General features: G+C 55.1%; 1 protein-coding gene across 1 annotated transcript; it reads left to right on the top strand.

Moving 5' to 3' along the window:
* The first annotated feature begins 8,727 nt into the window (after positions 1-8,727).
* On the top strand, positions 8,728-9,809 carry LOC104018381 (olfactory receptor 2A5). Its single transcript, XM_009471508.2, has one exon. The coding sequence runs from the start codon at positions 8,790-8,792 to the stop codon at positions 9,807-9,809; it is 1,020 nt and encodes a 339-aa protein (XP_009469783.1). The 5' UTR covers positions 8,728-8,789.
* The last annotated feature ends 4,855 nt before the right edge of the window (positions 9,810-14,664 follow it).

Here is a 14,664-nt window from a genome sequence, read left to right as displayed (position 1 = left end):
TGCCTCTCATCCTTCTCTCTCCCTCCCCTGCTTACGCCATGTCCCTGCTGGAGCTGGGTGACCAGACCTGGACCTCCACCCAGCTGAGAATGTCTGGGTACAGCTTAGATCTACGTGATGCCTTGTCCCGTTCCCCGATCTTCTCCTAACTTCTCCTAATGCTGCAGCTGCCACCTTTGGCACCTGCTGCATGTGGACGAGACGTTTTACAAGACGTCTGCTGGCACAGTGAGCTCCCTGGGTGATCTTCCTTTTTCTCTCAGCCACTCATTTATCCACGTGAGGATCTTCCTCCCTAGCCTATGGCAGCTTGTCCCCTGCAAGCTTTGATGAAGACCCTTCTCGGCTGACCAGGGGATGTCCAGCACCCATATCTTGTTGACTCCTTCAAAAACTGTATTTCTGAGGTGTGATCTTCCTGTGCAAGCGTTGGATTCAGTCTCCCCTGCGACATAATTTGTCCATATATCAACCGGGTCTGCCATTTATTACAGCTTTTGTGAGTATCTGCCCACACTGCCTGGCAGATCTACTTGTCTGTCATCTCTTTACCTCCAACAACCTCTTTAAAAGCCAGCGTATTTTCTTCTTCTGGTCTTCTGGTGAAAACTAGAGGTAGCAAAGGTGAGACCCAGCAGCAGACGACATGCTGCAGTGAAAAGTTTGGGTTTCGTACCTGATTTATGTTGGCTGGAAATGTCATCTCCTCTGTCTTACTACTCATTTGGACTTCTGTATCGGTGGGACAGACCCTCTCACGTGTTGGCAAAGGAGATCATCTAGCCTGGGGATCCACCAAAGCTCCTCCTCAGCCAAGGCAGATGCGGAGTTTCTTCACTTTTTTATCAGCTTATTTTCTTTGAATACTCACTCTGAATTTGACTGGCTACCGGCCAAACATTTTCTAGTCTTAAATTCTCCCGGTGCCTTTGAAGAAAGGAATATAAGTAAGTGCAGATGTCATTCCTGAGAGTAGAGGAGCAAGGGGACAAATCTGGTGCCTTTGTTGTTTGTCTTATGTCGTTGCCAGTTAACTTACCAGGGCTGATTTTACTGTCTTCATGTGGATACAGCTTCGGCAAGTTTAAGAACATTTATCTTACTTCTGATCAGCTGCTTTGAATTGATTTAATCGTGCTGACTTCCATTTAGGCTTTCCTTTTATAATGTTGGTTAGGGTTTGTACTTGCTTATATCAGCTTAAGCGCTCAGAGCGAAGCTAAGCTGGTCTTTCCAGACAATCTCTGTGCCGTATGTGATATTTAATCCTCTTGACTTTCCATTTTTTCCCTTTTAAAAATAAAATGTGACCGTATCAAATCATCTCTGGTTCTAAGCATAGCACTGGCTGTTCACAAGAAAGGCGTTTTGATTTCAGCCCATGAGCCAGGTCCTCCTTGCTGCTCAGGACCTGTGGGGTCTTGGCCATCCCAAAAACCTGAGCCCACGGGTCCCCATCCAACCTGCCCAGAGCAACCGTGCATTAGAGCCTCCTGCGTTAGAGCCGTTAGTGCCCCTTTGCATGCGACGGGTGCCAGCACCGCCGTCACCAGCCGGCGGTACGGCCACCACAGCAGGAGTCACTCCGACGACACGCAGTCATCAGGTCTTGTCCATCTGTCTTGGACGGTGTTGAGTGAGACCCTGGGGTTCCCCAAGTGCCACTGGACGTGGGACCTGGTGGGTGCCAGCCCAGCTGAGCCCTTCCCCACCCTCAGGGCCAGCCCCCGCTGGGATCTGGGCGATGGGCAGCGGCTCTCGACAGCACAGGCATAAACGATTTGAACTCCCACGGGTCAGGAGTGAGGCACCTCTAAATTGCCAATTACTGCTTGTAGACACCTCTGTGCTGGTCTGAGCCCCACAGAGGAATAAACACTGGTTTTTCTCCCTGGTTTGGGAAGGGGCAAATATAGCTCCTGTCCCCGGGCGTTGCAGTGGCACAACAAGCCCCCTGGAGCCTTTTCAGAAGTTAAGACTGCAGAAGTTCAGAAACTTTTAATGACACAACTGAGACCCATTAAAAGTGAGGGAAAAAAACCTCAGTGCTGCTGGGGCGGCAAGGTGCCCTTTTGGGCTACAGCTTCATGAGGCACTGGCACCCAAAACACAACTTGCTTCGGACGCTCCCGCTTCCTCCAGGTGTTGAAAGCTGTTGGAAGTGTCTGGCTATTTTCAACCTGGATCATCTCAGGATGTGGTTTTATACCCTGGCTCCATGACTGGCTGACCCAACCCATGGGAAGTGTCTGGTGGCCTGAAGGTGGGAAGCAGTGGGGCTGGGGACTTCCCAAGCTGCCAGGGTCAGCACCTCCTGAAAAGCATGAAGATGCATCAGCCCCAGCAATGCCCAATATCAGTGACGATGTGCAAGTTTTGGGGACAACAAAGCTTTGGGGACACGTTGTTATGCTGGAGCTGCCATTCAGAGAGGCCACAGCAGCCCCCAGAACGGGGTAGCACAAACCTCCTGATGTTCAGCCAAGGCAAATGCAAAGTTCTGCCACTGGGCTGGGCTAAGCTCGTGCAACTGGGCAGACTGGGCCTGCAGGGAGATGGCAGCATTGCAGGAAAAGCCCTGCGTGCCCAGTGGGCAGCAAGCTGAACATCGGTCTGCAGAGTGCCTTTGCAGCCAAGGCAGCCAAATGCATCCTGGTCTGGGTTAGCGAAGGGCAGCCATCAGCTCAAGGGAGCACGTGTGAGACCGCGTTGGGAGAGCTGGGTCCAGTTTAGGGCTCCCCAGTACACGAAAGGTCCTGACATACTGCAGAGAGCCCAGTGGAGGACACGAAGCTGGTCAGGTCCTGGAGCACAGCACGTACGAGGAGACACTGAGAAGCGGGCTGGTCCAGCCTTCAGAAGGGAAGGTGAAGGAGACATCTGGCTGCTGTCTCCACCTGCCTCAGGGCAGGACCTGGAGAAGACGCAGCCAGACTCTTCCCGGAGTGCTCAGTGGAAGGATGAAGGGCAATGGGCACGAGCTGCAACACAGCAAATTCCAGTAGGACAAAAGGAGAAAGTTCTTCATCATGAAGGTCGTCCTGCACTAGAGCACATCCAGAAACGTGGTTGAGTACCTCCCCATCCTTGGAGGTATCCAAACTGAGGTGGACAAGTCCCTGAGCAACCTGATCTAACTTTAAAGCTGGCCCTGCACCGAGAAGGGGCAAGAGCAGGGAACCCTGAGGTGCCTTCCAACCGAGGTCCTCCTGTGGCTCCCTGGGCCATGGAAATAAGCAAACGGGACTGATAACGAGGAACCCAGCTGAACACGGCCAGCTGAGCACCAAATGCTCATAGAAATTATTTATTCGTTATTGACCACCCATAAATTAATTATAATTGTGGCCAATACCAAGGAAGATGTCCACTCCTAACCCGTGTGGTCTCGGTGTGCTTCCAGCCTTCCCTTTTCTGCCCCTGTGGCCGTCCCCTGCGCTGCCTGCTGCTGCCAGACACCTGCGGGCAGAGCCGGGAAAGGCCGAGGCTGCTATGGTGAAGTAGAAGGAGGGAGACTTTAGGCTCCAAAATGCACTTGTGTGCACTGGAAGCGGGAAAAGGGGTTGAGTCGGAGGGGCAGGGACAAGTGCCGCATCAGGGAGAGATGCTCCTCTTTCTGGCCAGCGTCTCCATCACTCTCCCCTCCCCGAAGATGTGGATGCTCTCAGGCCCCACCCTGACCTTTGCAGATTGGTGCATCTGGGGAGAAACTTCCCTTCCAGATTCCCAAATTTCTAAGAGGTGGAAGGTCTCTGAGCAGCGGTTCAGAGAAACAACCCACCTTATTCTTGCTAGAGCCCCTGAAGTCACTCTAAAATCTAGATGAGCTTGTTTAGGTTATCCAGCAAAGCCAGGAGGTACATTCTCGGTTGCAAAAGTGGGGAAAACAAGCTAGAAAGGGAAAGCACAGGCTGAAGAGCCAAACTCTGACATGTTCCTGGACTCGGGCTCTTGCTTAGGGGTGTCTCTGAGCCACTTTGGCTGCAGAGCCCACCGTGTACTGCAGCCCCACCGCAGGACCGCCCCTCTGGGTGTCTCTAGCTGCTAAGAAGTCCAAAGACAACTTCAGACCTGCCCCCCAGTCCTGGCCCCTGGAGGTTTGGGGCCCTCTTCGTGGGGATGCTGCTGGAGCATCCCACCCCGGGGGATGTCCACGGGCGGGCACCAAGCACAGGACTCGGCACACCGTATTCCCTCGCAGTATGCTTCCCTGCTCCCACGGCATCCCAAAGCACCGTGCCCGAGGGGCTGTGCGGAGCAATTACGGACTCTGCTGTAACAGGGGATCTTTTCCCAGGTGCCTCCCCGGAGTATATTGAAATCACCCTGGTGTCCCAAACCGCTGGTGCTGCCAGACAGGTGTGGAGAGAGAAAGCATCTTCTCAAGGTAAGCCATGCAGGCACGGGGTCACCGATGTCCCCGACGTCTGTGCGGGGTGAATGCTTGAGGGCAGGACAGCTGTAGGATTGAGGAGGGAAGGAGTCAGCCCCATGCCAGGGTCCTGCGAGGCCAGCTCTGCCCTGCCCTGCTCTGCACCCCTCTCCCACAACCAGCAGACGTGCGTGTCCTTGCTGTCCCTCTCATGGCCCGGCAGCCAGATGAGTACCTGGGTGCCTGGTACGCGTCTCAAAGTTCACAGCACCGCAGCTCACCTGCTCGCAGCACGGCAGGAACCCTGCCCCTACTGCAAACACGGCGCTGCCCGGCTGCAGACATGCCCCTCGTTCACCTGTGCTGCAGCCTGTTTCCCATCAGCATTCCTGGTCTGCCCGGGATGCAGCTCTACAAACCCAGCGAGCCCGTGGTGTTGGCCTGTGCTTTGTGCCCAGCAGCGCCCATCAGCTGCTCATGAGTCTACCTCAAGCTCACTTGTCTCATATTAGATTTGATTGCAAATCAAATGCAATTTAATTAGCAGAAAGGCAAACAGACACTTCCAATGACTGGCTGATCATCCAGCTAATGACTATCAGATCAACAGATGTAATTGCAAACCCCTACAGTTATCGGAAAATGAAATGAAGATGCCACTTGCATCCTGGTCACACAATGCCTTTGACATCTCCTCCTTCCCTGGCTCGCGGGCTGGAGGGCATTTCTGGGGGACATGCACGGTCTGCCGTGCCTCATCCCCCCTGCACCCTCCACCTCCCAGTGAGGCAACTGGTGCCAGAGAGGCCAAGCTGGTTTTCTGGTAGCCCAGACTGTGGCAGTGCCCTGGGGACAGCAGGTCCTTGGTATGCCCCCAGTTCTGGGGAAGCCATGGGGCACAGGGAGGGAGCTGGGGCTGGGTGCCCTCCCCAGGGGTCTTGCGCCGGGTTTGTCTGTGTGTCGTCTTCCAGGTGAGCCAGACGTAGTTTTCCACCTCTGCTTCATTAAACCACTGCAAAGGCTCTGTGGGCACCTACTTATACTGAGGGTTTATTTTAGGTAAAGAGAAAAGTTTTCAGTGGTGACAAAGAGATTTAGGAACCAAAACCCCTCCTGCCTTTGCCCCATGATGTGAGCACTTTGGGCCCCAAAGCTCCTGAGAAGGCACCATGTGAGACCTCGGCTCCTTGTCCAAACCCTGGTGCGTTAGATCTAAGGAGATGATTCCTGGGTCAAAGTCATTTCTGAAATGGGTTTAAGCTGCGAGCTCTTGCAGGCTTGCCTGTGCCAGGGTTACCCACAGCAGCGTGCTCGAGTGAAGGGCTCTTCTCCCCGATGCCGCAGCCATCTCCCTGCTTGGCTTTGCTTCTCCAGGCTGACCACGTCACACCGTGTCCTCTCCGATGGACTCTCCCCTCTCCAGGCATCCTGACAGCGCAGCTCACCTTCCTCCTCCTCGAGTGGTCTCCCCACTCCCTGTGCACCACCCAGCAAGGTCTCACTAATGTACCACAGCATCAGTATTTCCCCACATGGACTGGAAACCTTTCCACTGCCCCACGGCCAGTTTGGCATCCTGTGCCACGCTCACGACTCCCTGGGCTGACCGGACCACTGGGTCTCCAGCTGAGGACCCTGTAGGCAGGCAGACTGCTCCGTAGTCCCAGAGCTCCTGTGCCCACCTAGTTTTCTTTCTTTTTCTTTCCCCTAAAGCCTTGCAAACGCCTGGTGCTGGATTCCTCTTCTCCCAACAGACACAGCCACTGTCACGAAGATGCTTTGCACCCTCACTGCAGGAGAAGCAGCAGTGAATTCAGGTCCAGCCACGCTCCCCTCCCGCAGCCCCGCTGACATGCAGCAAACCTCTGAAGACCCTCCTCCCTCCTTGATGCTGCTGTCCCCGTGCCCTCGTGTTGTCACCGGCCACCCCACCTTTGCCATAAATTGTCATTGCACTCCTGGAAAACTGGGAGTGGGCGATGCCTGCCTTCCAGGGCACTGAACTGAGCAGCACTGCGGGGCTGCCTGTCCTTCAACCACCTGGCCGAAGGGCATATATTAATCTCATAACACTACAAGCAGTTTTCACAGGCTCCCTGCACTCCATCTTTCAGTGCAGACTTTGCTTACCGCTTTTCAGGCTCTTTTCTTTCCCTGCAGACTTTCCGCTCTTTCCAAATATCCCCGGTGTCTATATGTTGCTCGTTTGCTAGGGGAGAAGCCCTGCTCCACCAGCCTCTCCCTTGCACTCAGGAAGGAGTTTTTAGTTGGGTTTTGCATCTTTGCTTTCATGAAATCCCAGCTCTTTTCTATGTTTGCATGCTCGACTTCCCAAATCTGCCCAGCTGCAGTAACCAGCTCTCCTCACTTGTCCTGATTTGTGCTTGTTCACAGCCGCAGCCACCAATCTGCTCCTATTGATCTTCCCATTTACACAAAATGGCATTGACTCATGCCTACTCTAGCTGAAGTTATTTTCTCAGATAGCTCTTCTAAAAACAGCCTATTTTTCAGGAACAGGTACAAAAAAAAACATCAGCTTGCATCATGCTGGTGAAGAGATACATTAGATGTCATATCCAAAGGATATCTGGCATGACCATTACAGACAAGGCTGTGATTTATAACCTCCCCACTCCAAAGAGCTACTCTTCCTGGAAGAATTTCTCTCCTGGGGCTTTGTCCTTGCCCCAGTCTGGCTGGGGGATCTGCGACAGGCTCCCAGCACTGTCCGGACAGACCTTCCTTTCCCTCCTTCCCAAGGCAATTCAGATCCAGGAAGATCTTTTGATGGTGCCTTTCAACGTCTTGTGCTGCGCTACCCTTCCTCCTGTTCTCACCCTCTCCCCCTGTGCCCTCCATTGCCCCTGCTCTGGTCACACCAGCCGTTTCTCTGACCTGTGGGGACATCTGCTGCCATGGACGACTCCATGTAGTAATTTGATTTCTCCATACCAGCTTTGCATGAGGCCACAATCGTTTGTGTGATTTCCTATGGACCTTCTGCCCTGCCTGAGCCAGAGGAGACACCAGCCTTTCGCTGCCCGTGCCGCTCTCCCAGCTGCTCTTATCCCTCCAGGTGCTTCCCTTCCCTCTGTGGTTATGCCCTTGTTTACCAGCTCCTGCTCTTCCAGCACAACCCAAACCAGTATGGAGAGTACATGCTTCTCCTTCGACGTCCATTCCTTTCGTGGTTCAAAGTTCCAGATCCCTGAAGGCTTCTCCCATCCTGCTGGCATGCCTCCTTGCATTGAGGAGTGTGTCCACGGAGGCTCCCAGCCGCTCAAGCACCCCAGCCCTTCCCGTGGCACCCAGCTGGGCTGGCTGCTCCTCCTTCCCTCCCTGCTCACACAGGCACCCCGACTGCTGGGCACCGGGACAAATCCCTGAATCTCCACGTTGTGGAGCACATCCCCAGCATGGTTGCGATGTCGTTTGAGGGTGCTCAAGTCTTCTCAGCCTGGCACCCTCCTCCTCTTCGCTCCTGGCAGATGTTCCCACACTTGTTTCTGGAAGGACCCGGTGACAGCTCTGTCAGTACCCACAGCTTCTTGCAGGCTTGCGCGAATCTGATCATCTCCTTCCTGTGGATTCAGCAGTTTTAGGCTCACATTCAAAATCTTCTGTATCTCATCTTCGTTTATCCCTGAGCTCCAGTTTCTCATTAGATTCAGAGTCTTTCCCTTTTCCTGCAGGCTGGTGTCTCTGCTTTGCCTTGCCACCCTCAAGCCTGTTTGAACTACGCCGTCACCTTCAGATGCCTTTCTGGTCCTCCTGTGGTTTCTCAGACTCTCAGAGGTCCCTCCCTTGCATTGCTTTCTCGGTGTGAACATGAGGCTAACATCTACAGTGCAATATTTGCAAGCAGGCACCTTCTTTGTCTGTAACATTTAAAGATTTCTTCTTTTTTTTTTTTTTTTGAGACTACTCCCACAATCTGTGATGGAGAGGGGAAGCACGAGATCTTTCTGTATCTTCACTAATGGTGCCCATGAAGGGCAGCAACTGCTCAGGCAGGGTCCAACCCCTCACGTTTTGTGGGCTCTTCAGACCAATCTCCAGTTGCAGCCCAGGAAACCTGGAGCGGGGAGAGGAGCTGCTCTCATCCGCTCCCGATTAACAGTCCCTGGGATCCTTACTGACCGCAATGGTGAGGTGCCAGCTCTCTCTGGTGTCCTTCAGGTGACACAGAGTTGGGGGTTGCCTCGATGATTGAAACCCCGTGGGCTGAGACCCACCGCCTGCCTCTGCAGACGTATCCCCCCCGAGCCCCTGGAGCGAGGTGTGAGGGGTGCCGGGGCAGCGGCAGGGCTTCAGCCCACCGCACAGCAGAGCGGAGGGCTGGTGATGCCCCACGGCAGGGGTGAGCGCTCACCCTCCTCCTCCCTGTCCTTATCTCCTCCTGCTCTCCCTGTAGATGAGCCCCAAGTCCCTGCAGCGGGGAAATCTCAGCAGCCCCACCATATTCCTTCTCTCGGGATTTTCCAGTGCCTACAGAGCATGGGTGACCTTCTGCCTATGCTTCTCGCTCATTTACCTGGTGACGGTGCTGGGGAACCTGCTCATCGTGACCCTCGTCTGGCTGGACACCCACCTGCACTCCCCCATGTATTTCCTCCTGGGCCACCTCTCCTTCCTGGACATCTGCTACTCCTCCGTCACCCTCCCTAAGATCCTTGGAGACTCCTTCTCACCGCAGAAGACCATCTCCTTTGTGGGCTGCATCACGCAAATCTACTTCTTCCTTTGCTTTGGGGGCTCCGAGTGCATGCTCCTGGCTGCCATGGCCTACGATCGGTACCTGGCCATCTGCCACCCCCTCCACTACCCAGCGCTCATGAGCAAGAAGATGTGCCACTGCTTAGTGGCCGTTTCGTGGCTGAGCGGCTCCTTCTCGTCCCTGATCCAGGCTTTCCTCACAGCCCGCTTGCCCTTCTGCGGGTCCAACATGATCAACCACTTGTTCTGCGAGATGCCCTTCTTGCTGAAGGCGTCCTGCAGCACTCAGGCTCTCCTTAACAAGGCCGCCTCGTATGCTTTGGCTGGGACTATTGCGATGGGCTCTTTCCTCCTTACTCTCGTGTCGTACGTTCACATCATCAGGGCTGTCCTCCAGAAGGGAGCAGGGACGCAGAGGGCCTTTGCTACCTGCACCTCCCACTTGACCGTGGTGTCTCTGTTCTTCGGCGCTGGGGCCGTTGTGTACCTGGTGCCTCAATCCAGTGGCTCCAAGGAGATGGCTGATGTCCTCGCCCTGCTGTACGCCGTTGTGACCCCCATGCTCAACCCCATCATCTACAGCTTGAGAAACAGCGAGGTCAAGGGGGCCATCAGGAAGGCCCTGCGCAGGGGGGTGTTACAGATGTCCACCAAGGGTGCAGGCATCGCCGCTGAGCGACCCCCACCCTCCCCGCGGCAGGGATGCGGCTCTCGGTGACCCAACACACAAGAAGGGGTCTGGGGCTCCCGGTCAGGCGGTGCTGCACGGTGCTGGTGGGGACACAGCCAGCAGCTCCTCGCTCCGTGTCACCAACACATCCAATGCTCAGAGCCACTATTGCCCAGTGGGGAGCCGGGGACTGAGTACCGGATTCACAGCATTGTCTCCCTTTGTGTCTGGAAGCCCCCAGCACAGCTGCCTTGAACTCACAGTGTTCTTCAGAAAGCCCATCTTCTTCAGAAAGCCCAACTCAAGCAGGTACGACCGCGGGCGGGCGAGCTGTGTCTCACCCCACCCCAGGAGCGGGTACCACCCTTCCCGCGTGCAGCACCGCAGAGATCTTCACCCTCTCGGACTGGTGGCAGAAGGATGGCACGCAACATCCTCTGGAGACCTGAGTAGCCTAGGAGGGAATTTTGTAAAATTACTAATTGCTTGGCCACGGGCATTCTCCCAATAAGTAATTTTGGGAACTTTTTTCCTAAGGAATAGGTATTGCCCAGGCAGAGAAGCTGTACCGGCTGTCCACGCGCTGCCTCTGATGTGACGATGCCCTTGCTAAGCCTTACTTTTTTAATCATTTATCTACACCAGGGCTTTGTCAGGCTTTCTGGAAAGAGCTTTTATTCCTAGGCAGAGCCCTTCCTGAGGTGAAACACTGCGCAAAGCACAGCAGCAATGCTCGGCTGTTTGCATCTCCTGTTAAGTGGTGGATAATCTTGCCTGGGCTAGACTTGCAAACGCTGCAGAGCCGGATGTCTTTCCCTTCATGCCATAAAATATGTATAAGTAGGCAAACCATTGTCAGGGGATTGATCTTTGTAGTTTCGGGAGTCAAAGTTAATCCTGGGAATGGAGAGCTGCTTCCTCATGCAAACTGGGGGCGATAAGGCAGGAGCGTGGGTGGGAGAGCAGATTAATCTGGTTCATGGCATGCCTTCAGGAAGGGTTCAGGGGCTCTTGGCAGTGCACGGAGCCGGGAAGGTGTTACCTGGTGGTTGTAAATAAAGGGGCGTGAAAGGATGCTGTGGCCACTGCTCAGTGTGCGCAAGAAGCTACGCCTACAGCACAGCGACACTGTGCTCGGACCTCGGCTGAATGCTGGGTTGGGATTTCTTTACAAGTAAGACTCTGTAAGACTCCTACTTAGCAGAAATTATGGGAACTGGTTTCCTGTGATTGGAAACACCCCCATCCCTGATGGAGCCAAGGATTTCCCAGTAGGAACCCAGCGTGCCTTATCCCGCTCGGGTGAGCATGCAACACGTCCTCCCAGAGCGCACGGATAAGGCAGGGACACTTGAGGAGCCCAGTTTTTAGGACATCTACAAAATCAGCAGCTCCTTTGGAAATAAAACAGGAATTTCACGTCCCTTCCCCCCCAGGGCAGGGGGAGCCAGCGCTATCGGCCACCCCTCTGCTCTCCCTACTGCCAGGGAAACCCCTGATTTCATGACTGCTCCCGCCAGTTGGAGCTACTTTGGTATTTCGTCGGGTGTGCAGCTCTGGAGGTGCCAGTAAAATAAAATAAACAGTAAAATAAATAATAATAAATAAAATAAAATAATAAAAATAAATACAATAAAATAAATAGTAAAATAAAATCATATTTTAAAACTAGTGTTTATTTAATCTTTATCTTGTCCTTTTAAAATGTCTATTTCTGTGTATGTTTTATAATGTACCTGTATATAATTTATGAATAAATATACATATATTGGGGGTGCATGCTCAAAAGTTTTTCACTGATAAGGGTGTGCAGTCAAAAAAGTTTGGAGGGCACTGCTCTACATCACCATATCTGAGCATAAAAGCGTCTGAGGGAGTGAAGCTTTACCCACAGCAAAGAAAGATTTAGGGATAAAATGAGGATCGCCCATGCGGACGGGCCATATCCAGCCCCTGGGACCAGGCGGGATGCACCCCAGAGTGCCGAGGAGCTGGGTTGGGGCTCTCCATCACTCTGGAGCCTCTCGCTTTGACCCCATGGAAACCATCGGCGGGGCTGAAGCTGGCAGAGAATCTCTCGCCCCCTTCTCCCTGCCCTCTCGCAGAGGACCTGAGGGCATCGCTCTGTCTCAGACCTCGGTAGGAACACGCCGTTCAGCTGCAGGCGAGGAGAAACCCAGCTAACGGTGTTGTCTCGGCACCGGCCATCGCAGACGGGGACAAGGGAGGGTTTGCTCTGCTGCCCCTGAGGATCCGTGCGCAGGGATGAAAGCTCTGAGCTGCCTGTGGAGCTTGTCCTTCTCGCAGGTGCGCTGAAGATGAAGGTCATTTTCTTGCTCCTGGAGTTGATACTTCTGTTGATGCTTCAGGCCCAGCAAAAATCCCTCTGAAAGAATATTTTGATGGAGAGAAGGTAACGCCACTGGAGGGAGCTTTTCCATGGTGGAGGACGGGGAAGACGCCCTGCTTGGACACCGTCTCCTGGAGGGCGCAGAGGTCAGACAAAACCCACCTGCCTCTTTTTGCAAGGACCCCAGTTCCTGCTGGAAGTCAAAGTCCCCCAGGCTTCCTGGCGTTCGACGGCGCGGCATTTGGGTGCCCGAATGCCTTAGCGGGGCAGCCAGCGGGCTAGGAAGGGTCACAGGGTACCCGCGTTTGGCCAAGTGGACCTTGCACTGGGTTAGCTCTTTACGGCAGACTGCTGTTGTGCCTGGCTGAAGAGATGCCTGTCCACCCCGTCATCAGCCTGAGCAGAGGAGGGAGTGGGGGTTCCTGCTCTGTCCCCGAGTCTCTCGTTACTCTCTCTATTAATCCGTGCAGAGCCATTCTCCCCAGCTCGCTGGGAAGTGGTGTGCCATCTCCATAGCTTCCCACTCCAGCTGGATCGAAGATCTCAGGAAAAATGGGAAGATGTCTGTGAGCACCATATTTCACCGTGATGGTGAAATAATCGTCAAAACTTTAATTCCCAGGTAAGCGTCAGGGCAAATCTTCTCATTCACTATGGCTTTCACCCAGGGCTCCTCTCCTTCTTGCTCTTCACCTCCATTAGCTCTTGAGTTCTTCATAAAACATAGAAAGAACTACACGGGTCCCCGGGGGGTTGTTGGTTCCCGTCCTGGTAACACATGCGTGCTGATTGTGTGCATGGACCAGAGCTGTCAGGAGCTGGAATGGCGATCAACCAGCTGTAGAAAAATACGGTGGACATGGGAGGACCTGCCACGTGGCTGGAGACGTCAGGAGGTGAGACCAGAGGGGCTGCCATGCCAGAGCTCTGCGCCCAGGCAGGAGGTGTCCAACAGCTGCTCCTGCTGCCGATTCGGACTTGAGGAACAGCTGACTTTGGCAAAAATGGAGCAAGGGACTGGGCCAGGAGCCATCCAGCCCGTGGGGGAGGTTTGCTCCTTCAGGTTGCAGGTGGAGAATTAATTCATCCCTGGGTATTTGCCCACCTTGGAGTGGGCAGCGTCGGGGTCTGGAGAAGCATCACTAAATCTCTCAAGCAAGCCCCCAGCGTCTTCCTACCCTCCAGCCTGAGCCTTGGGCACAGGGACTCCCAGTACAACTGTCCAAAAGCAGCCCAAAAGTGCCCCCCAGCCTGAAGCGCCATTCTGGGGAGAGGCTGAGCACCAGATAAAGGCCAGAAAAGCCACTTTTTTCTTTTTTTTTCTTTCTGCAAAGTAAATTCTAAAATCTGAAACTTGGCACTAGCAAGAGATGTGGCCTCAGCCTGCGTTTTGGGAGACTGGGGGCCAGCAGCCATCTGCAACGGGCCAGAGCCTTGGAGCTGGGGCTGGGCTTGTGGCGAGCAGCAAGCACTGCTCCGGAGATGGGGAATGGGATCAGGGCATCCTGGGATACCTCGGGCTGGAAGGGACCTTTGGAGGGCTGTAGTCCAACCCCTTGCCCCAGCAAGACCCAGGTTACTCAGGCTTTCATCCAGTTGGGTCTTGCAGACCCCGAGGGTGGGGATGGCCTGGCTTCAGCGGGTCCCCCTCTGCCTTCCCACCTTGCCACCAGCCCCGCTCACCCCGATGGGTCAGGGCTGGAGGATCCAGCTCAGCTCCCCGCCCCACAGCCCCCAGCCCTGCCGTGCTCGGGGCTGGCTCCCGTGGCCCCCTCTGCCTCCCCCCTGCCTCTTGCTCCCAAATAGAGATGGTGACCCTGCCCCACTGCTGGGTGCGGTGCTGGGGAGTGCTGGGATCCTCACAGAGCCACTTCGGGCTCTCAGACATCCCCTGTACCAGTAGGCAGCACAGGGCAGGGATCTCCTCCCCGCCTTGCCAGGACTTATAGACTCCCCTGGACACACACCAGTGCCCCCCAGTTACCTCCCATTTGCTCCCACTGCTGTCACCTGGCTGGGTGGCCGCAGGCTCGACGTGGACATGGGGAAGCAGTTGCACCACCATCCTCACCTGCCTCCCCCACAGACCCCCTCGCCCGCTCCTGTGCTGTCCCGGCGCTTGCTGGGTCTGCCTCTGCACAGACCCATTGCTGGTCCCCAGCCATTTGCCATGGGTTACTTTTGGTTGCTCCTGGCCACAACCATGCTGTGGAGCTGGGGTCCGGGTCAGCTTCAAACTCCTCACCGCTGCAGATCTGGTCCCCGTGTCCTCACCCCACCAGAAGCCAGCCCCCGGCCCCGGCACCGAGAGGGGGAACCCCCAGCAGCTCTGGGGCTCTGGAGTGCCTGTGGTGGGGCAGAAGTGCCAACCAACCCATCGAGGGGGCACAGCCCCAGCAGGGCCAGGTCGGCTGTGGTGCCCAGGGACCCGCCCCGGCCCCGTGGGCAAAGGGTCCCGGCCGGACCCTGCCCTGGAGGTGCCAAGCCCTGGCCATGCCATGGCCCCGTCAGGCTGCATGAGGGCACCCGCGGCCGGGAGCCCCAGTGGTGCAG

The sequence above is a fragment of the Nipponia nippon genome, unplaced genomic scaffold, assembly GCF_047370975.1.
Source record: "Nipponia nippon isolate SJK-2023a ecotype South Korea unplaced genomic scaffold, ASM4737097v1 scaffold_16, whole genome shotgun sequence".
NCBI classification, from domain to species: Eukaryota; Metazoa; Chordata; class Aves; order Pelecaniformes; family Threskiornithidae; genus Nipponia; species Nipponia nippon.
This window is presented reverse-complemented; position numbering and strand designations above follow the sequence as displayed.